The sequence below is a fragment of the Loxodonta africana genome, chromosome 21 (genome assembly GCF_030014295.1).
Source record: "Loxodonta africana isolate mLoxAfr1 chromosome 21, mLoxAfr1.hap2, whole genome shotgun sequence".
In the NCBI taxonomy this organism is placed as follows: domain Eukaryota; kingdom Metazoa; phylum Chordata; class Mammalia; order Proboscidea; family Elephantidae; genus Loxodonta; species Loxodonta africana.
In genome coordinates this window covers 44,883,038-44,905,587 of record NC_087362.1, presented here as the reverse complement: position 1 = coordinate 44,905,587, position 22,550 = coordinate 44,883,038, and the positions used below count along the sequence as shown (strand labels likewise).

The following is a 22,550-nucleotide window of genomic DNA, read 5'->3' as shown; positions in this document are numbered from 1 at the left end:
AGTTAGACCTACTTTAAAACTCTGTCACTTACTGGCTGCACTGCTTTGGGCAAAGTAGTCAACCTTTCTGAGACTCAGCTGCCTCACCTGTAAAATGGGTACACTAATAGTACCTGGAAACTCTGGTGGCATAGTGGTTAAGAGCTACAGCTGCTAACCAAAAAGTCAGCAGTTCAGCTCTGCCAGGTGCTCCTTGGAAACACTATGGGGCAGTTCTGCTCTGTCCTATAGTCCTATAGTGTTGCTATGAGTCAGAAGCCATTCAATGGCAATGTTTTGTTTGTTTTTTTTTAATAGTACCTACCTCATGGAGGTGTTATGAGGAGTAGATGAAGAAACAAATGAAACAACATTTAGCACAATGCCTAACACATAGCAAGCACTCCAAAAATGGTAGCTATTGTGATGATTAGTCATTATCTGTGCATAGCTTGTTGCCTCAGTCATCTAGTGCTGCTATTACAGAAATACCACAAGTAGTTGGCTTTAACAAAGAGAAGTTTATTTTCTCACAGTCTTTTAGTAGGCTAGAAGGCCAAATTCAGGGCTCCCAAGTAAACAAACTTAATTAATATCCTGTTCTTTAACCTTCATAGTTTCTTTCAAATCCCAGTACCTGGACCATTAATTTTGTTACCACATCTGGAGTCAATCTACACGAGGTGTCCTTTGTGTTAAGCAAGAGAGAGCCTAGTTAGTTGATGACAATGAACTTCAGGTCACTCTGGAGATTAAATGCAATGCCTTCAGGGTTTATCAGCCTCAGGTGGAAGGCAAGACCATATGAAGAATAATTATGCCTCCTTAATAGAGTTACAGTTAAAGATATTCTCCATTATGGCGCCTAACATTCTTGGACACATTAAAAAAACCAAACCCATTGCTGTCGAGTCGATTCTGACTCATAGTGACCCTGTAGGACAGAGTAGAACTGCCCCATAGAGTTTCTAAAGAGCACCTGGTAGATTCAAACTGCCAACCTTTTGGTTAGCAGACATAGCTCTTTACTACGCCACCAGGGATTCCTTTTGGACACATAAAAAAGGACACATAGGGGTGCTTAATAATTTTCTCCTAGAGTTTGGTGCCAGGAAAAATTTTGCCAAGTTCAAACATTGTAACGAATACTTTCTTCTTCCCAGAAAGTATTTGTTTACTTATAGTTTATTTTTTGCCTCCTTCAGTAAACAATTTTAGGTAACAGAAAAGAAAATAAATAAGTTTAGGATAAAATAAATGAAGAATGATACTTAGGATAAAGATAAAGAGCTCAGAAAGCACTTGGAAAGGAAGACAGATAGACCCAGAGGCTGCAAAGAATTTATTCCTGAAATTGAGCATTAAATTTAGCTCTTGCCTGGCAGCCAAGGCAATTAGGCAATGCAAGGAATTATAGAACTTTCATCGTCTAATTAAAGAAAGTAGACAAAACCATTTGCTGAGACATTTTCCAGGAGTGAAGGAAGCTGGCTGCAAAGACTTGTCTCTTGGTTCTTATCCCTCCCTGACCTCTCTCACCGGTGCACCAAGATGAGCCCACTTGAGGGTCTATGGAGGATGTCAGAGGCAACACGAAGGGCAAAGTGATGAAGTTCAGTACTCTGTCTTTTCCTCAAGGGGAACAAACATTTTGGTGGCTCCTTTTAACCCTTCTCCAGTTCCAGATTCTGCAGTTACCCAATTCAGAATAGCCCTCCCCTCCCACTGGCTCCCCGCCCTCCAAAATCTCTCCTTGTATAGCAAGTCTTTTTTTGTTGGCAATTTAGCTGATGATTCCATGAGATGTACCATGTTAAAACTACCATTGCCTTATGGCTGATCAAGGAGCCCTGGTGGCGCAGTGGTTAAAGCACTAGGCTGCTAACCAAAAGGTTAGTGGTTCAAACCTAGTAGTGGCTCTGCTGGAAAAAGATGTGGCAGTCTGCTTCCGTAAAAATTACAGCCTTGGAAACCCTATGGGGCAGTTCTACTCTGTCCTATAGGGTTGCTCTGAGTCAGAATTGACTTGTGGGCAGTGGTTTTGGTATGGCTGATCAGAGAGGAGCAAACTGCAGTTCCAGTGCACTCCTCTCCACTGCCTCCCTTCCCTGGAGACATCGCCCAGTCCCCTGGGTAAAGTCACTCACCTTCTTGTTTTTCTCATACAGATCCTTCAAAAGGGCATCCAGCTCATTCTCATCAATGTAGCCACTCCCGTCCTGGTGATGGGGAGCAGAGAATGAGCACAGAGCTCTGACCAGCGACCTTGACCTTACTCCTTCCTTCCACCCATCCCAGGGAGATCTAAGTGTCCAACTTTCCCATTGCTATGTACAAAAGGAGGTATTCAGACTGTGCGATGTCAAAATAACGCATCACTGCTGTCTACACTAGTTGACACAGGAACAAAACAAACTGCTCTTTTGGTAGCTTCTAGTTGTGCTGTCTTGTACTTGCATTAAAAATGTAAATGAATTTAAGAAGCATTTAGCTAACTCCCTGAGTGCCACATCCAAAATAAGGTGTCAGGGTGAACACAAGGGTTCTTTAAAGTTTACCCCCACCGCTTTGGTTGTAAAGAACATCTCCCACCATAACAGTCACATGAGCAGGAACAGGTAAGAAAGGGATGAAGGTATGTGTAAGGAGGTCAGCTCACTCCCACCTTCCTAGAAAACCAACTGGCTCTAGTGCAAAATTATGATGGCACCAGGGGAGTAGTACTGAGCACTTCCGTCCTTCTGCCCCAAACAACATAATCAAACCTTGATTCTAAGCATAACCATCTTCCTCTTTCACCAACTATTCTTTGTTGCATTTTTTAGAAACCAAAACCTTGGCCTCCAAGGTGGTGGGCCATGGATTGTAAATGACATTTATATTCTTACATAGCATAAGATGCTGCAGGGAAGGGACAAGAGGAAACCATGTGGCCCAAGCTGCCCCTCTGACTGCTGTTCCCTTCCTACCGATGAAGTTGACCCATTCTGGTTGGGGGCTCCCCTGTCTTGAAGACTCCAGCATTTCCAATCTGTAGTGTCCTCCTTCTTACCTTGTCATAAAATGTGAAGATCGCATTGAACTCCTCTGAGGTCAGCTTCATGCCCTATAAGGACCAAGGTAGTTAACAGAGAAGGAAAGGCACTGAATGTATTTGTGATTATGGTGGATTTGGGTGTATGTGTGTGTGGAAGGGCAGAGCTCAGTGGGACGAGGGGAAGGGAAGAAGAAGAGGAAAGCAAAGTGGGTCTTTTACCTGAAATTTAAGCAGGAAGTTTTCCTGAACGGGCAAGAGTCTGGAAAGGAAATGATAGAGCAGAGATTAGGAGGCAGAGCACAGGCAAGAGCAGCTTGGACTTAGTGGGGATGCAGAGGCAGGCTCTGTAGTTAGACAAAGCTCCCTGAGCACTTAATAATCAGGAGTTCATGGAAAGTTCAAAAAAGAGGGACACAGACAAATGGAGGTATTGAAGTTCACAATTCTATCTAGCTTTGTCTTGAGCTTCTTGACACCTGACCTGTTACTTTCACCACTCATTGATCTCAGAGATGGGGACAGTAGCACAGGAATGATAGCAGGAATCTTATTTTAAGTGACGCTGTCAGCAGGTACTTACCGGGACATCTCTGAGAGGCCCAATTTGCCATCCCCGTTTAAGTCAAACATCCTTAGCTGTTGGGGACAGAAAGAGGTGTCTGGATTATTTGCTTTGACCTTACATGTTGGGCCTTGACCTACTACCCCCTTAGTGGAAAGGAGAGGAAGGAGGACAGGAGGAGAGTTCTCCTGGTCTCCTCTGAGGTCACCTGGAGGCCAGGGACCACCATGGTTGAAGTCAGTCACTGGGAGAGACAGTGGGACTCAGTTACTGCTCCTTTCTCCCCTTTTTAGGGAGAGGGGTAACAGAGGCACTGCAAGCCAGCATCAAAGGCTCACCCTCTCCAAGTTCATCCTCTCCTAGAGCTACAGTGGTTGTCATGGGAACAAATGCTCCCCAGTCTCACACTGGTCTGGGAATCAGCTCAATGGGGATCTCAGAGAGAGGGTGTGTGGGGCCATGAACTAGCATCCATCTTTGCTATCTGTCACCATGAGTCACCTGCACTCCTGGGGAGGAGGGACACTTCTGTCTACTTACAATGGTCTGGGTGTACTCTTGGAGCTTGAATTCATCATAAGGCCGGTTTGCTTTCTTCAGCAGGTCTGACAGGAATCCCTGGAATACAAAAGGCCTCTTTCAGAGCTGATAAATCTTTCGTTCGTTCCCTCATTCACTTATTTATTTCCTGAGGTCTACCACTAGTGTAGCTCATAATTCCCTAACTGCTTGATCCTTGAAGCCCTAGAGGTGGCTCTGGGTACAACTTCACCCCACTGGAGAAGTGGTAGAGACTGGATCTACCTCCTCATAAGCACAGCACACAGAGGTAGCACACAGCACACAGAGCAGTGTCTGAGGATCACTGGTCAGTCAGACGAATTTGAGGGTAGACATATAAGCCTGAAGGCCAACAAACTACAATGAGCTGGAAGTGCCTCAAGCATGTCTGTCCTAGGCATGTGGTTTGGGTGAACTCTACGGCCCTGTAGCTCCATGTTGCTGATTTCACATGGCTGCCCTGAAGAAGTTCAACAATTCAGAGCCAGGCCTGGGTTTTCCTGAGCAGACTGCAAACCCATATTTCTCACCCAACTTCTGTTCCCTACTTAGGTTCCTTAAACCCACTGCCACTCGACCTTAGTCCCACTGTCCATGCCCTCCATACCCTTCCCAAGACCCATCCTACCTTGAGCTCATTGGCTTCAATGTAGCCACTTCTGTCTGTGTCATACCTCCGCCAAGCCTGTAACAGGAATGCCAACTTTTTTGCAAAGACATATCAGCATCTATACTCCTTCCTTCCATTTCCCTTTAGTATTCCTGGGCAGGTTTTGGTATTCAAGAATTAGAGAGGGGTGGCTTATGTGGAAATGGTCTAGTCCAGTCCCTTCATGTCACAGATGAGGAAACCAAGTAAAGTATCTTGGCCAAGGTCAAACAGAAAGGAGGAAAACTGCTGGGACTAGAATCAAGGCATCCTTACTCTAACTTGCTCCAGGAATGGGTCTCTTTTGGATCACCTTGTAACCAGGGGTGAGGTTTTCTAAGGTTCAACAGGCAGCTTCACCCAAGGCTAGAACAAAGATCTCGTGGTTCTACTTTTTGCTGTGGCAAAATAAGGTGTTCTTTCATTGTTCTAGAAACTTCTGTTACTCTGGGTAGGGGCTGGGAGGCAAGGGGAAGAACCCTCTGGAAGAACCCTTGGAATCAACTCAATGGCAATTTTTTTTTAAAATAAATAAATGTCACATATGCCATATATACATATATGTATATATTATATATATATAAAACTGACACAGTAGGAATGGGCTTTGGTTACTCTTCACTGTACTCACTTCTTCATCCCATTGCTTATGGTTGTCATGTCTGGCGGTGAGGCAAAATTGGTAGTGTAATCAAATTTTTAGACTCTCCACCACATTTCTAATAAAAAAAAAATCCCATCTCCCAATCTCCAAGTCTCAATCTGTCTGGTTCAAAGGAGGTTGATCCATCTCCAGAGACAGACATGTGACCTAGGCCTGGCCAGTTAGATCCCTTCCTGGATCCTACCCATACTGGTTCTGGGACCTGATCAGAGTCCCAATTATTTGGTGCATGCATTTGATCCCTTTAAGGAGCCAGGGCACAGTCTGCTGACCACAGCATTCAGAGGATCAAAGAGAATGAGAGTTTCAGCAGGTGATATGGTTCTGACTGCCTCCTTCCTCTCTCTTCTGGCTGTGTCTGAATAAAGGCAGACATTACACACGAGGAAGAAGGAAAAATAGTTGTAGTAGTCTAAAAATGTCCACAAATGCTCCAGCACACTCCCCTTCAAAAGGTGGAGTATAAGTTCCCTCTTCTTAAACGTGGGCTGGACTTAGTGACTCATTTCTAATGAATAGAATGTGACAGTGTGTGACTTTCGAGGCTAAGTCATAAACAGCATTGCAGCTTCCTTCTTGCTCTCTCTTGGATCACTCACTCTGGAGGAAGCCAACTGCCATGTCATGAGAATGCTCAAGCAACCTATGGAAATGCCCACGTGGTAAGCAAATGAGCTCTCCCGCCAACAGCCAGCAAGGAGCTGAGGCCTCTTGCCAACAGCTGTGTGAGTAAGCCATCTTGGCAGTGTACCTTCTGGCCCTAGTCAAGCATTCAGATGACTGCAGCCCAGCTGACATCTTGACTGCAATCCCATGAGAGACCCTGAGCCAAAACCACCACCTAAGATGTTCCTGATTCCTGACCCACAGAAGCTGTGAGAAAATAAATGTGTGTTGTTTTAAGCTGCTAAATTTGATGTGATTTTTTACACAGCAATAGGTAACTAATACAATGGTCCTGAGAAAATATGGTCCTCCTTTTTTTTTTTTTTTTTATACAACTGCCTTGAAACCTCAGCTGTTTCCCCAAACCATTTGGTGCAAAGAAGGGAATGCCACTTGGGGTGCTGCCTATATTTGTGGCTAAGAGGCCCAGGGAATCCCATTCCCTAAATCTTTGGTCTATTTTGGTGCCTAATCATATTTCTTGGATTTTCTTTCAAGATTCGTTCCTTGGACTTTTTGCCCAAACTGCACACCTGGACATCAGCAACATTGTCAGCAAGCACTAATCCTTTTCCTACATTTTATTCCTTCCTCCTCCACTTTTCCATACCACATCCCTGTTTTATTGCCAGGAGCGTGAGAATTTATGGCCACTTTAGGAACTTTCTTTCACACCAGCAAACAAGACTGTGGAATGCTCTTGGTAGGAGAGTAGTGCCAGGGCTCAGGAAATTTGGCCCTGATTTTCTTTCAGTTATGAGGCAAGAGAAAGTTCTAGCAAAAGGGTGGGCAAATATCAAATATAGATGGTACTTGATTAGGGGAGTATCTTTCCTCCAGTGAAAAAATGCTTTGGTGTCCATTATAATACTTCTTCCCTCTCCCAGAAAGCACACCCTTGGAAAAGTACTGGGAGAGGGATGCACAGGTTTCCAAATATGACTTCACCAACCACCTGCATAATCTAGTGCATTAGAAATTAGTTCATCTAAGTTGAGTCTTGGCTGGGAAAAGAAGATGTCTAAAAGGAGGATAATCCGAGTGGGCCCCAGTCCTCTCGAGGCAGGCCTAACCCTCCTCCCTCCCTGAGGCCACTCTCCCCACTCCCCCACCCCCCAGTGCTGGCTCTGGGGTCTTACACTAGATTTCTCTACCCTTCAGCACTTTGTGTTCAGCCATCACTGGGTCATTATTCTCTTCCCATTCAAGGAAAAGAGTTCAAGAGACTGAGCTTTTTGAAATCCCGAAGAAATCCTGAGGCTTCACTAAAATTAGAAATCAAAATGTCTGGCTAAGGGGTGGGATGGGGGAAATCTGAGAGCATGAGGCTTTCAGGGCTGCCCAGGGACTGTTGCATGTTTTCAGCTGATAGACATGGGACAAATGGACTGTAGGAGGGATGGTACTGCAGGAGTATGGGGTCTCAGGAAGCTGGGGAGGGGGTTGTTTGCTTTGTAGTTATGCTGGGACTTACAAATATAGAGGCAAGAATGAATAAGGACTTATGTCAACCACACACAGAGGAACTACTAATGATTTTGAGAGAGAGAGGAGAGAGGAAAGAGAAGAAGGGAGCAAGAGGGGGAGGGGGAGAGAGGAGAAGAAAGGGGGAGGAGAGGGGAGGAGGCGGGGGAGAGAGGAGAGGGTGCAGTGGGAAGGGGAGAAGGGAGAGACTTGAGGGGAGAGGAATGGGGGAGGGGAGAGGGAGAAAGAGGAGGGGAGGAGAGAGAGAGGGAAAGTTTCATTGAGTGCTAGATAGAGATGGGGAGGGGAAGGGGAAGAAGAGAGAAGAAAACGAGGGGAGAGGAGAAAGAGATATGGGGGAGGAAAGGGGGGGTGGAGAAAGAGAGGGAGAGAGCTGTTTTTTCAAGCACCTCGGACCTTGCAGGCTATCACTACCCTGGTTTTCCAGACCAGCTGTGGAACAAATATCAGTTTTTGGCTGCCGCCCATCAGGAAAAGCAGGGTCAGGCATATCACTCCCTTTTCTGTAGACAGAGAAACTGACACAGTAGTACCCTGACAAGTTATAAGTATATGCAGGACCCTACCTCCCCACTACCTCCACCCCAGAGAGACAAGAGAAGAACTAAGAACAGAGTCAGAGTATCAATTACCAGTTTATGGAATCTTGCCATCTTGTAAAAAACTGGAGAAAATCATTTAAAGCACCTTAAAATTAAACCCATTATCTGATGCTTAACTACCATTTACAAAAGGACTCTTCTGCCCTGAGAAATGGTTATTTCTAACCGACTTTCTATCCATGAGGGAGAACTCACTGCCATGTGGGTTTCTGGGCTAGCTCTCCAGATACTTCAGGCAGTGAGTCACGGAGAAGGGATTACCGGTGGCTGGAAATATATTTAACACGACAGAATGACAGTACCAGTCACGTGGAAGGCCAGTCATTATTTAACACAGCAGGCAGTGTATATGATGGGTATGGGTTGAGTTTCACTCTGAGGAACACATACACAGAATAGCTAAGGTGGAGAGTCCCAGAATAATTGCAAGAAATAACTGATAGTGGTCTCAACCCACCTGGAGGAAAGGAAAATGAAGAACACCAAAGACACAAGGTAATTATGAGCCCAAGAGACAGAAAGGGCCACATAAATCAGAGACATCACCCTGAGACCAGAAGAACTAGACAGTGCCCAGCTACAAGTGATGACTGCCCTGATAGGAAACACAGCAGAAAACCCCTGAGGGAGCAGGAGGGCAGTGGGATGAAGGCCTCAAATTCTCGTAAAAAGACCAGACTTAATGGTCTGTCTGAGACTAGAAGAACCCCAGATGTCATGGTCCCCAGACCTTCTGTTAGCCCAAGACTGGAACCATCCCCAAAGCCAACTCTTCAGACAGGGATTGGACTGGATTATAAAATAGAAAATGATACTGGTGAGGAGTGAGCTTCTTGGCTCAAGTAGATACATGAGACTATGTGGGCAGCTCCTGTCTGGAGGGGAGATAAGAAGGCAGAGGGGGACAGAAGCTGGCTGAATGGACATAGGAATACAGGGTAGAGAGAAGGAGTGTGCTGTCTTATTAGCAGGAGAGCAACTAGGAGTGTATAGTGAAGTGTATATAAATTTTTGTATGAAAGACTGACTTGATTTGTAAACTTTTACTTAAAGCACAATAAAAAAAATTGGTAGTTTGCTTGACATCAAGATTAATGTATTTGGTTGAACCATATGAAATCGCCATATTTATAAGCAAAAAAAGGTTGAATATAGGCAATTTCATATGGTTCAACCTAATACTATCTGGTTGAAGTAGGACATGGTGAATATTACTTAAAAGACACTTGAAATTGATGTTGTATTTCACATGAGGATCTCAAAAAAAATTATATTGCAAGGATGGTAATGTTCATTTTAAAGGGGAACACCGAAGCCCAGACCACAGTCAAAGATCAAGCCTGGAAGGTGTTGGAATTCTCACTGGGCATTCCCAGCATTGGGATGGGTACATTATTCCTTCTTTTCTTCATGGCAAATGTGGTAAAGGACGATGTGGTGTCAGCAGTACTCTGGCTACCTCAAGCAACACTTCCCCAAGCACACTCCTTGGAATTCTGACTCTGAGGGACAGTAATGTTATTGAGGAAACCCTGGTGGCGTAGTGGCTAAGTGCTACAGCCGCTAATCAAGAGGCAGTGGTTAATGTTATTGAATCCCTGGGTGGTACAAATGGTTAACACACTTGACAGCTAACCAAAAGGTTGGAAGTTGGAGTCTACCCAGAGGTGCCTTGGAAGAAAGGCCTGCCGATCTACTTCCCCCCCAAAAAACAAAAAAACACACATTGAAAACCCTACAGAGCACAGTCCTTCTCTGACACGCACAGGATCTCCATGAGTTGGAATTGACTGAATAGCAACTGGTAATGCTGTTGAATGAGAAGAAAGTATGGGAGATACCACAACCAAACCAAGTGAAACAGGTTCCTTTACTGCAGGATTTCTCAGAGCCTGTGATATACAAATGTCTATGACAAATCCCCAAAAGGGAGATAGTGTGTGTACAGCATTTCCCATGTTCTCGACTCAAGCTTCCTTCTCACCTTACTCCTCAGACTTTAATGTGCACACAGATCACCTGGGCTCTTGTTTCAATGCAGATTCTGATTTGGTAGGTCTGGGGTTCTGTATTTCTAACAAATTCCCAGGAGATGCTGATGCTGCTGGTCCACAGACCAGACTTAGAGTAGCAGAGTTCTAAGGGGTTAGGGTCTCCCAGGAACAATTCCTAGGGGAGGAAGGCAGGTCTCAAATGCAGAGAGAAGGCGGTGCCTTGGCCTCACCTCCATAAACTCAGCGCTGGAGCCCACGTGCTGCCTGAAGCATAGAAGGAAGTTCTCCTCGGTCGGCAGGATCTGCGCCAGCTGTGGGATACAGAGACACTAACATTACCTGCCAGGGAGCAGAGCAGTTTCCTGAAGGAAGGATGGTAAAACGGCTATGGAGAGGCAGCGTGGGAGTCACGTTTTGCTTGTCATATATACATCACAGGAGCCCTGGTGTGCAGTGGTTAAAGGGGCCCAGCTGCTAAGTTTGGCGGTATAAATCCACCAGCTGCACCGTAGGATAAAGATGTGGCGGTCTGCTTCCATAAAGATTTACAGCCTTGGAAGCCCTACTATAGGGTCATTGTGAGAATCGACTCAATGGCAACAGGTTTTTTGTTTTAAATAAACGTCACATATGTATCCTACATAAGCATCTATGTGTATGTATATGTATATATGGCTCATCACTTGTGTACAACACCCTGAAGGCATTTGAGCTCTCCACCCCTGCCTTAAACCATTGTTGGTTGCTTCCTCTTTTCTTGGGAAAGTAAAGTTCACACAGAAAAAGCCCCACTTGTTCTCTTGGTCATCCTTAGCGCTGGTGGCCAGGAGGAGAGGGTTGTTCGGGTTTTTTGTTTTTTTTAAACTCCCTCTTCCCCCTCCCCAATTCCCTGGTAACCACTAATCTTTTTTTGTCTTGATGTATTTACCTATTTGAGATTTCATATAAATGGGATCATACTATTTGTCCTTTTGTGTCAAACTTATTTCACTGAGCATAATGTTCATTCGCGTGGTGGCATGTATCAGAGCTTAATTTCTCTTTTAGCTGAATAACACTCCATTGTATGGATATAGCACGTTTTGTTTATTCACTCATCTGTTGATGGGCACTTGGGTGATTTCCACCTTTGGCTTTTATGAATAATGCCGCAAGGAATACTAGTGTACCTGTGTCGGTTTGAGTCACTGCTTTTCAGTCTTTTGGGTATATTCCTAGAGAGAGGGTTTTACGGCTCCTCATTTAGACCCCTGGAAGGATGCTTGGGGCATGGGGGAGGCACAGGGGAAGGGTGGCCCTTCCCACAGATCCCTCAGCCAGGACAGCAGGACTCACTTCTGCCATCTCGATTTTCCCATCTGAGTTCTTGTCATACTTCTGCATGAACTCCTTCATCTTCTCCCCAAAGTTGTCACTCTTTGACACCTGTAAAAAAACCACATGTGAACCATGAGTCTCACACCCTCTCAGTGTGGAAGTGGCAGGGGTCATTTTGTGTCCTGAATCCGTGGGCACGGAACCAGGCTGAGCCGATGCTCTGAGTGATAGGGCTGCCATCTTTTTCCTATTGCAGACTGCGCCAAATCCAAGTCATCTCTTCTTCAAGGCTCATCACAGAATTTTCAAAGGGGAACAGGATATGTAGGCATGCTTTCTACCATGTAATCAAACATGCACCTCTGCCTTGGAGATGGAGTAAACCACTACTGTATCAGAAGGGCGGGACTTATTCCCATTACTCAGATGTGAAAACTGAGAAGTTCTAACCACTCTGCTATAGCAAGGTGAATTGCTCATCTTCTTTAAAGACTGATCACCAACTCTGCAATATTTTTTCACTCTGATTTTATACCAAGGAGAATATGAAGAGGAGTAATTTAAGAAGTCCATTCAATTATTGTTACTAGCGACAAGGCAGTGAACTTTAAAAAAGTTCCTTTAGCCCATTGTTGCTTATCTTGAATCTTAGACTCTCTTGAAGTTCTAAAACCTTCCCCTGGTTTGGGGATGCTGCTGATGAATTTTTTGCATTAACGGGTTCCTCCTTACCGTGAGGTAAAGATGTATCCACCTTTGGTAGCCAATGCCTCTGCTTTACTTATCTGATGACTTCCGGGTAGTTGTGTGCTTGCTAGGATTGGGCCACAGAGAATTCTACCAATTCTTACTTTTTTCTGCATCCCTTCTATGCTTTATACCATTGGAGCTGGTCTCAAGTTTGCCAATATTTATGTGGTTATCAATATTTATTGATTTACGGTTACTAAGTGCTCACAATGTTCCTGGTATGGTCCTAGGCATTTCTTAGTAATGAGGTTGTCCAATTTAATTTTTACAATAGCCCTGTGAGGTTATGGTTCCTCCATTTTACACACAAATGGAGTATAAGATGAAGTGACTTTTCCCAAGGTCACCCAGTGAGTAGAGCCAGGATTTGAACCCATGACTCCCAGTTCCAAGTCCAATATTCCTTCTACCATATAACAGCTGCTCTGAGCATCAGTCCTGGATGGTATCAGCTGGGATTGTTGTTGATGGACTTGAAAATCACCCCTGATGCCACCTGAGGAAGGGGATGACTAAGAGATGGGATTTCAGATTTGAAGCACTTTGTGAAAACACACTCCCCTGCCTACTGATCCCAGGGTCAGTTTTGAAGCCTGTGTTTTCTGTGATCCAGGCTTCATTATCCTAGTAATGAGGGAGGCTGAGGGAGCTGTTGATAAACAAAACCATGAGTCACCTCAAACCCTCTTAAGCCCACAGCTCTGACCTCCTCTTGGTAGGGCACACTGCCGAGCTTGAACCAGGAGCTCACTGGTGCATTTGTGACTCATCTCCCGAATTGCTCCCTGAAGAGTTGCCAGTAAGTATGGAATTGGCCAACAGACTCACAGCAGGGGAAAGGAGAGAGACCCCCAAAGGATTCATGGGAGCTTGTAGGAGGGAGTGAGTCTGACTCCACATATTGCAGAACCAGACACGGGAATCACAAAGACCAGCTTCAGTCACTGTGGCACTCCAGTATTTCAAATACCCCCGCAAAAGGCCTCAGCAAATTTTATAATGTCAGCTGGGCACCAGGAGAAACGCCTTCTCTGCCATTAAGGGGCTGGGGTGTGATTTGGAGTCACTTAACTAAGGCAGGTCAACAAGAGCAGAGTGCCCCCTTCACAAACGAGACCAGCCAGTACCATCTGGCTCAGATACGGGTTCAGGACAATCCTGTTTTCCTTTAGGCTCTTGCTGAGGATTGGTCTAGAACAGTGGTTCCAACTGGGGTTGATTTTGCCACCACCCCCTGACCCCCACCCCGGGACATTTGGCGGTGTCTGAGAAGTGTTTGATTGTCAGAACTTGCACAGGGGAGGTGCTATTGCCATCCAGTAAGTAGGAGCCAGGGATGCTCCTGAACATTCTACAGTGCACAAGACAGCCCCCCTTCACAAGGAAGTTTCTGCCTCCAAACACCAATAGTGCTGAGGCTGAGAAACCCTGGTCTGGAATAAAGACACTAGAAACTAGCCTAGGCAGCCAATCTTGAGTTATGACCCTTTGAGTATCTTAGGAAGGCTGTGGACTCTTTCCCTAGGAAAAAACAACATTTATACTTGCATACACAGATACAAAGTTTTGCACTTTTGGGGGTTTATAAACCCCTGATGCCCATTCTTGAACATTCCCAATCCCAGGCACCCAAGGATATTAAGACGACGTATTCTTTTTAGAGAATATTCCAATTTTTTTCTACACTTACACATAAAAGAAAGACTCCAAGTGTCAAGACCAGTGATGTCAGGCCTGCTGATGGGATGCATATCCTGGGATAGACAGTGCTCAGAGGCAGAGGTCAGGGTGACAGAAAAACCTAAACAATAGAAAAGGGGGCTGGGCTTACCATGCCAGAGCCTTTTCTTGCTTTCTCCAGCTCTTGGAAAAAGTTTTCTAGTTCTTTGCCTTCAATATATCCATTTCCTGCAAAGATAACAAAGGGGGAGGGGGGAAAGCAGTGAATCTCCAAGCTAACAGGTAAGACTAACGTGGGGCAGGACAGGATGGGGAAGCTGGGGCCTCGGGGAGAACTTCTCCCCATTCTCATGTGTCAGAACCAGCCCTGGACTGCACAGTTCTAGGGATGTCGTTCCTGCATTTGGGGCATTTGCTGCCATAGAGATCCAAGACTGATAACAGCATGTTCTCGGAGTATACATTCAGCAGTCAGAGGATGCTGGGAGGTGCTAGCGTCTGGGATACACTGGCAGAAGCTGGGAGCTGCGAGGTGTATCCAACAGCGTCCAGGCAAGTAGAAAACCTGACAGGAGACAACAGATCATCAGGATTGATGGAGGTTTGTCAGCAGGTGGCAGGCAGGCCCTAATCCCCAGGGAGAATGTGGTCAGAGGCAGAATTTGGGTCTGCAGGGTAGGAAGCCAAGAGCGAAAAGAGAAAGGCAAGACCTCTGTTCTATGGGGTGGGGGCATGAGAGAGATTTGGTCACTGGGATCAAGCGAAGGGGAGGCAGGCCCAATGTAGGTTCAGACCCTGATTCTGCTGCACTCACCAGCTGTGTGACTCTAAAAAAGCAAACAAACAAAAAAAGCCGTTGCTGACTCAATTTTTGACTGATAGTGACCCTACAGAACAGAGCAGAACTGCCCCAAAGGGTTTCTAAGGCTGTAAATCTTTACAGGAGCAGACTGCCACATCTTTCTCCCATGGAGCGGCTGGTGGGATCAAATCTCTGACCTTCTGGTTAGCAGCTGAGAGCTTAACCATTGTGCCACCAGAGCTGCTGTGTGAGTCTAGGCAAGTTATTTAACCCATCTGAGCCTCTGTTTCCTCATCTGCAAAACTGGGGTGATAACGGTACCTCATAGGATTATTATAGGACAGTGGTGGTTCACTGGTAGAACTGCCTTCCATGCGGGAGACCTGGGTTTGATTCCCAGCCAGTGCACCTAATGTGCAGTCATCACCCGTCTGTCAGTGGGCTTGCATGTTGCTATGATGCTGAACAGGCTTCAGCAGAGCTTCCAGACTAAGACAAACTAGGAAGAAAGGCCTGACAACCTACTTCTGACAATCAGCCAGTGAAAACCATATGTATCACAATAGTTCCATCCTGTTGTGCATGGGGCCACCATGAGTCAGGGGCCACCTGGAAGGCACATAGTACCCAACTGGGGCTTATAATAACTGAAACCAAATCCGTTGTCGTCAAGTCGATTTCGACTCATAGCAACCGTATAGGACAGAGTAAAACTGCCCCACAGGGTTTCCAAGGCTGTACATCTTTGCGGAAGCAGACTGCCACATCTTTCTTCAACTGGGGCTTATAATAGTGCACCACAAGTGTTGCTATAGTTTCAGTTCAATTACTAGAACCTGTATAAGATGGGAATGAATCTGGGGAAAAAGTGCCATTATCATAACCAGGACCCAAAGTCAAAGCCTGAGTCGCAAGAAGAGTCCATCAATAGTGAGGGCTTGTTTAGATTCTCAAGCCTCAAGCCTGGATGGCCTAGAGTCTAGGGCTGAGCTGAGTTCTCAGCCAAGGGTTGCTGTGATGGCGAAGCAGCATTTGTGGGAGGGAGAGAAGACAGGGATTAAAGTAATGCTTCCCAGACTTGGCTGTACTATGCAATCTCCTGGGGGATCCTTAAAACATGGATGTCTGGCTCCTACCCCCAGACATTCTGACATTGTTAGTTTGGGGTGTGACCTAAGCATCATGATTTAAAAAAAAAAAAAAAAACTCCCCAGGTGATCTCAATGTGCAGGAAAGTTTGGAAATCACTGGCTTAAAGTCAAGTTCCAAATCTGGTCTAAAGCAGTTGAGGAAGGTTCCCATAGAGGATACTGAACAGAAAAGTTGGGGAGCAGGGTGAAGGGTGGTAGCTCTCTTCAGGGGCAAATGAAATTACAAAGCAAACAAAAGACAAAAAAAAAAAAAAAAAAAACTGGGAGAATTTACCCTGTCCTTTAGGGTCGCTATAAGTCCGAATTGACTGGATGGCAGTGGGTTTGGTTTGGTTTTTTTTCTAGGGAGAGGAGGAGTCTCCTTACAGCCTTTCTTCCTAGTGTCTCCTTGAGAATTTAAATTCTGAGCAAATAACTTTAGAAGAGCCCTCTAGTGGAGAAGACTCCCCTGTATAGAGAGAATCGCATTAGGATGAATTACGTATTTTTGTCCACAGGGAAAAAATGTGACTATAATATTGTAATGGGGTTGGGGGCATACCTGAGTGGTACAAATGGTGTTTAACACTCTGCTGCTGTTGGCTGTTTAAGTCTACCCAGAGGCACTTTGGAAGAAAGGCCTGGTGACCAACTTCTAAAACGTCAGCCATTGAAAACCCTGTGGAGCACAGTTCTACTCTGACACACACGGGGTCGTCATGGGCTGAAATCAACTCAATGGCAAATGGTTTTTTAATGGGGTGGGGCAAGACTTGTGTGCCTTTCTTTCCTAGGTGGGGGGGGGAGTCATCTTTCTTCTGAGATGTCCTTTAAAGATTTGTAGGAGAGTCAGAATTTCATGCATGTGTGACATCAGGTAGGAAAGGGAAGGAGGAGGAATGAGGGAGTAGAAAGGAGGAGGGGCTTTCTAGGTAAAAAGGCAGTTGTCTAGTTGATGATGCCTTTGAATTGAAGGAACGAGTGATTTTTTTCTCCCTGTCACTGTCAGGTGGTACAGTGGTTAAGCACTAGGCTGTTACCCAAAAGGTTGGCAGTTCAAACCTACCAGCCACTGCACGGAAGAAAGATGTGGCAGTCTGCTTCCGTAAAGATTACAGCCTTGGAAACCCTATGGGGCAGTTCTACTGTGTCCTATCGGATCACTATGAGTTGGAATAGACTTGATGACAGTGAGTTGATTTTTGGTTGGTTATCCCTTGCCATCATCTAGCTATTCTTCCATTTCTTCAGTGAACTTTCCTCTTGACTTAGAAGGCAAAGTCACCTCTGTCTCCTTGGAGGCATTGCAGGGTCAGACAGGGAGCTTAGCTCTGGGCCATCTATAGCTTCCAGAAGCCTGATGTTGGGGGCTCAGAGGTGGCACTGTAAGCTTGTGTCATGGTTCAGTGAGGTAGGGGCCACAAAGGCTGAGCGGGGAGCCGGGACTCAGGGGACACATGAGGTGAGTGAGTGCGTGGGTATGTGTCTGTCTCATGAATGTGTTAGGAGGCAGCTGGAAGGCGCTCAGAGGGGCCCAGCCCCAATGTCAGCATGCTACAAAGAGCAGCCACTCAGAGATGAATAATTCCCACCTGCCAATCTACGGGCCCCTGTCTTTGCACCAGGACTTTGATGCTCTGCCATGTCTTCTTCAGCCCCTTCACCTACTATTTAGAGGCTGGCAGAGTTACTGGCCCTTCTTGTTGATGCACTGACACCTGGCTCTTCTCCTGCCTCAGTCACACACACTATGGGACTCTGAGCCGGTCATATCACCTCTCTGAACCTCAGGTTTTTCATCTACAAAATGGGAATAATGATAGTGTCTTCCTCATACCTGTAAAATGTTTGCACATAGTGAGCCTCAACAGGACCAGCAGTCATCACTACCGTGGCTGGGGTTTCTGTCTGCTGCCCATGCCGGGGGACACCCTGGCCTTGGCTTCTTCTTTCTGGCTGGGGATATTTGGGGGTGCAGAGGGAGGCCAAAGCAGGCAAGGCTGGCATTGAACTATGCCCCAGTACACAATCTGAACAGCAAGAAGAAAAGTAGTAAAGTGCAGGAGCCACCTTTTCCATGGGCTTTTTCTGAGACTCACAAAGAATAAATACATTTATTTTTACCCTGCCTTGTTCTAGAAAGGTTTAAGGTAGTTTAACAACCTCAAGAAGCTCAGACAATCAGCCAGTGCCCTGCCCAGCAGGAAAGCATGGCCATTTCCTAACATCAAAAACTCCCTTACAGATATAACACCTCTAATTTTTTTTAATTGAGGTGAAATTCATATCAAATTAACCATTTTAAAGTGCAAACAATTCAGTGGCATTTAGCTCATTCACAATAATTGTGAAACTACCACCTCTATCTAGCTCCAAAATATTTTCGTCACCCGAAAAAGAAGCCCCATACCCATTAGTTTGCTCTCCACTCCCTGCTCCCACCTAGTCCCTGAAAACCACCAATCTGTATTGTCTCTGTGGACTTACCTATTCCAGATATTCCTATAAATGGGATCATACAATATGTGACCTTTTGTATCTGGCCTCTTTCACTTAGCATGATATTTTCAAAGTTCATCTACATTGTAGTGTGCATTAGTACTTCATTAAGAAAAAAAAAATTTTTTTTTTTTTTATTAGCACCTTCAATTTTTCAAAGCACTTTCACCCTCTTTTAAATCAGCAGATGAGTTGAGGCCTCACTTTATGTAAGGCCCTACGTGGGTTGCCGTGGAGGATATGAAGAGGTATAAGATCCAGACCTTGCCATCTAACTGGTCACAGTCCTTTCAGAATCACGCGATTACAACATGGCAGAGTAGAATCCTCTCCTTGTGACAGAAGAAGAAACTGAGGCACAGAGAATAAGCAACTTGCTCAGGATCACACAGTAAGGTGGAGGCAGAAGTGCGGAGTCCTAATTCCTGATCCAGGCTTCATTTACTCCTCTATTCACTTTGTGCTGAGCTCTGTGCAGGCATTGGGGATGCAAAGGTGAGCTAGACATGGTCTCATTATGGGGCTTATGTTCTAAGTGGGCAGAGGGGGCAGGAGGGAGACAATAAACAAGGACATGAATTTAAGCACTATATTTCCAGATAGCATCAACTGGCAATGAAGGAATGATGGTGTAATAGAAGAGGGGTTGCCTGGCAAGGCTACATCGACAGGACAGGTGGGGAAGTCCTCTCTGAAGCCCCAGTCACAGGGCAGAGGGAAGAAAAAGGGCAGGGAGAGGGTACCCAGAGCTGGGATGGTGACACTCTCGAAATAAGCTCCCTACTTCCAGAAGCTGGATGAGCCCCTTTCACCATGCTTACCTCTTTTCTGTCCACCCCCCAACAGAGGGACAGAAATGTGGTTAAAATCAACAAGTCTTTACTTGAACAAAAGTTCAATTCTGTGCCCTGTGCTACCATGTTTTCGAGATGAGCCTGTTCCCTGAGAGCATTTAATGGTCTACTGGGGTTGACGGCACTGGGTTTTTGGGGGTGAGAGGAAACCCTGGTTGCGTAGTGGTTAAATGCTATGGCTGCTAACCAACAGGCTGGCAGTTCAAATCTGCCAGGTGATCCTTGGAAACTCTATGGGGGCAGTTCCACTCTGTCCTACAGGGTCGTTTTAAGTCGGAATTGACTTGATGGCAGTGGGACTGGGGTGAAGCAGCCAGACAGGAATGGCCAGAGCCAACCAGTTCAAGGCAGAGGGTGAAGAGCAGAGATTAGATAAGTAGGCAGGGGCTGTGGGCTAAGAAGGGGGAAAAAGCCTTCAGTACCTTGGCCTCTCTCTCTAAGCAACTACCTGCAGTCTCCGACTATTATCTGAGGCTAGGGAAGAGGACTGGTTGGCCCACATCCTTCTAGGGAAGACGTCAGCATTGGACAAGGGGCTTGTTTTTTTTTCTATACCTGTCTTTGGCGGGGGGGGGGGGGGTGGGAGGGAGTGGAGCTTGGGATAACTGGCTACCAAGAAAATCTCATGCGGATGGGCATTGATAAGGATATGGTTACCATAGCAACCATCACTCCTAACCTCCTAATAAAACCACATCCTGAGAACCTTAGGAGGAGAGGGGGCTGGGCTGGCATCCAGGAACCTTTCATCCTTCTTTATTCCATTCTTGCTACCATTCTTTTTTTTTTTTTTTTATTCTCCATCTTTAATGTACAAAGAAGCACCCCAGGGAGTTTGTTTAAAATGCAGATTCCTGGAGCACAGCAACAGAGATTCTAATAGATTGGTCTGGAGTGGAACTCAGAAATCTACATTTTTTTTTTTTTTTAATTGTACTTTTATCTTGCTTCCATTCTTCACCACCACCGTGTCTCGGTTTCCCTAAATTTAAAATGAGACACTTCTTTCCAATTACTTTGATTGCAGACACCTGGAAAACCATAACTGAAGGCTGTTCCATCACTTGACTAAGTGCCCCCACAGTGGAAGGAGGTCTGCTTGTTTCTCCCTGAGACTGGCATTTACAGATCTTCTAAGAGTTGAACAGGTAAGAGGTTATCTGAGTAAGACATATAATTCTACCACCAGCTTTACCATTCTCCCTGTTGTGCTCAGGAAGTCAGTCTCTCTGAGTCTCAGTTTCTTTACCTCTAAAATGGGCATAACTATGTCTTCCTTCTCTATAGGGGTATTGTGAAAGCCATACAAGTTAATGCCGTGAAAACACTCTGGAAAATGTAAAATCTCACATAAATGGAAAGCATTTTTATAGTCTGTTCTCTTACAGTCTTCTGGATCAGTCCATGGCAAAAACTCTTCAGCCCGAAGAGTTCCAGCAATATTGCTTTCCCTAGAGTAGTGGTTCCCAGTCCAGGCTGTGTATTAGAACACTTGATGAGCTTGTACAACACCATTGCCTGGGCCCCACGCCCAGAGTTTCTGACTTGGTGGACAAGGTGGGGGACTTTGCGAGGTTTTTTTTGCAAAGCTCCCCAAGTGATGCAGTCAGGGTTAAGAACTGTGTTAGAGCAGCGTGTCTAAGGTGCCTAAGAATTACCTAGGGGATCTTGTTAAAATGAAGATTCCGATTAAGAAAATTTGGAGTATAAAGGCTTGCTGCCCAAATTGCGGTCCGTGGACCTGTAGCATCTGAATTACCTGAGAACTTGCTGGAAATGCATAATTCTAGGCCCCGCTCTAGACCTGCTGAATTAGAACCTGCATTTTAACAATGTATGAACATTGAAGCTTGGGAACTACTACTGCTTTTGAACATTTTCTGGGGAAGGAACTCTTAAGGGTTCAGATCCAAATGAATGAGAAATGGAATGTGGGGGTCCTTGAAGGTTTTAAATTAACACCCAATCCTATGGATTCTAAATCTTCCTCTATTTCTCAGTTTTTGTCCGACAAGTCCTTGGTGAAGGGACCATTTATGGAGGAAAGTGGTTTGGTGACTGAGGAGGAGCAGGCAAGCTTTCGCCACAGGGCTGATGAGCTTTAGGAAAGGAGGATGTGAAAACAAGCCAGAAGTGGTAGTTACCTGAGTGTGTATTGGAGCCCTGGTGGTGCAGTGGTTAAGAGCTTGGCTGCTAACCAAAAGATCGGCAGTTTGAATCCACCAGCCGCTCCTTGGAAACCCCATGGGGCAGTTCTACTCTGTCCTACAAGACGGCAATGGTTTTTTTTTTTTTTTTTGTACTTTGTGATAATTCATGGAACTTATGATTTGTATACATTTCTGTACATATGTTAAAAAACAAAAACAGTTGCCATCAAGGCAACTCTGATACATGGCAACCCCATGCATCTCAGAGTAGAACTGTGCTCCATAGGGTTTTCCATGGCTGATTCTTTGGAAGTAAATCGCCAGACCTTTCTTCCAGGTGCCTCTGGGTGGACTCAAACCTCCAACCTTTCTGTTAGCAGCCGAGCGCTTAACTGTTTGCACCACCCAGGGACTCCATGTACATGTATGTAGTACTTCAATAAAAAGTTTATTTAAAAGAAGTCAGAAATGACTCAAAGACATTGACATGTCTTTAAAGCTAGCAAGGTTAGTGTCTTCATTTTAGAAAGACAGTGCCTGTGGCTTCAAACATGTGAGGTTGAGGTGGCGGACCAGCATGAGCCCTGAGATGGGCAACTTGGGTTCTCAGTGTTGACCAGGGACTATACCTGTCCTGACTTGGGGGGCTTAGATCAGTGCTCCTCCAAGTGTAGTCTGGGGCCAACTGCATCAGCATCACCTGGTAGCTTATTAAAAATGCAGAGTCCCAGGCCCCACCTGGGACCTACCAAATCTGACTCTTCAGGGCAGGGCTCACCAAGATTGTTTATTTGTTTGATCTTGATTTCTAGGTGATGCTTCAGCAAGCTAAAGCCTGAGAAGCACTGATTTGATAGTTCTCACAGTGTGCAAATTCTCAGGCACCATGCCAGATGTACTGAACTCGAATCTCTCGGGGTGGGGCTAAGAAATTTGTGTTTTAACAAGCGCTCTTGGAGATTCTCACGCATGCTGACGTGTGAGAACTACTGGCCTAGATGTAGCTCACCAACCTGTGTAGCACTCTATAATGCACAGTTTAGAGAGAATCTGGTAGGGAAGCTATGCGGGTTTGAATGTCCTCATTCAGTTGCACAAGAAAACATTCATGAAGCCAGGCCACTTGGCGACTGTGTGGAGTTCAGACTGATCAAAAGGCAAATAACCCT

At 45.5% G+C, this 22,550-nt stretch overlaps 1 protein-coding gene across 1 annotated transcript in view; it reads right to left on the bottom strand.

The window, feature by feature from the left end:
- CALB2 (calbindin 2) overlaps positions 1-22,550 on the bottom strand; it is a 29,246-nt gene that overhangs the window by 755 nt on the left and 5,941 nt on the right. The window contains exons 2-10 of the mRNA XM_003417070.3: positions 14,098-14,174; positions 11,535-11,624; positions 10,430-10,510; positions 4,768-4,824; positions 4,119-4,196; positions 3,597-3,652; positions 3,236-3,275; positions 3,032-3,085; positions 2,127-2,198 (exon numbers count right to left, since the gene is read on the bottom strand). Coding sequence (XP_003417118.1) covers positions 2,127-2,198; positions 3,032-3,085; positions 3,236-3,275; positions 3,597-3,652; positions 4,119-4,196; positions 4,768-4,824; positions 10,430-10,510; positions 11,535-11,624; positions 14,098-14,174 — 605 coding nt within the window. The remainder of the gene's footprint in view (positions 1-2,126; positions 2,199-3,031; positions 3,086-3,235; positions 3,276-3,596; positions 3,653-4,118; positions 4,197-4,767; positions 4,825-10,429; positions 10,511-11,534; positions 11,625-14,097; positions 14,175-22,550) is intronic.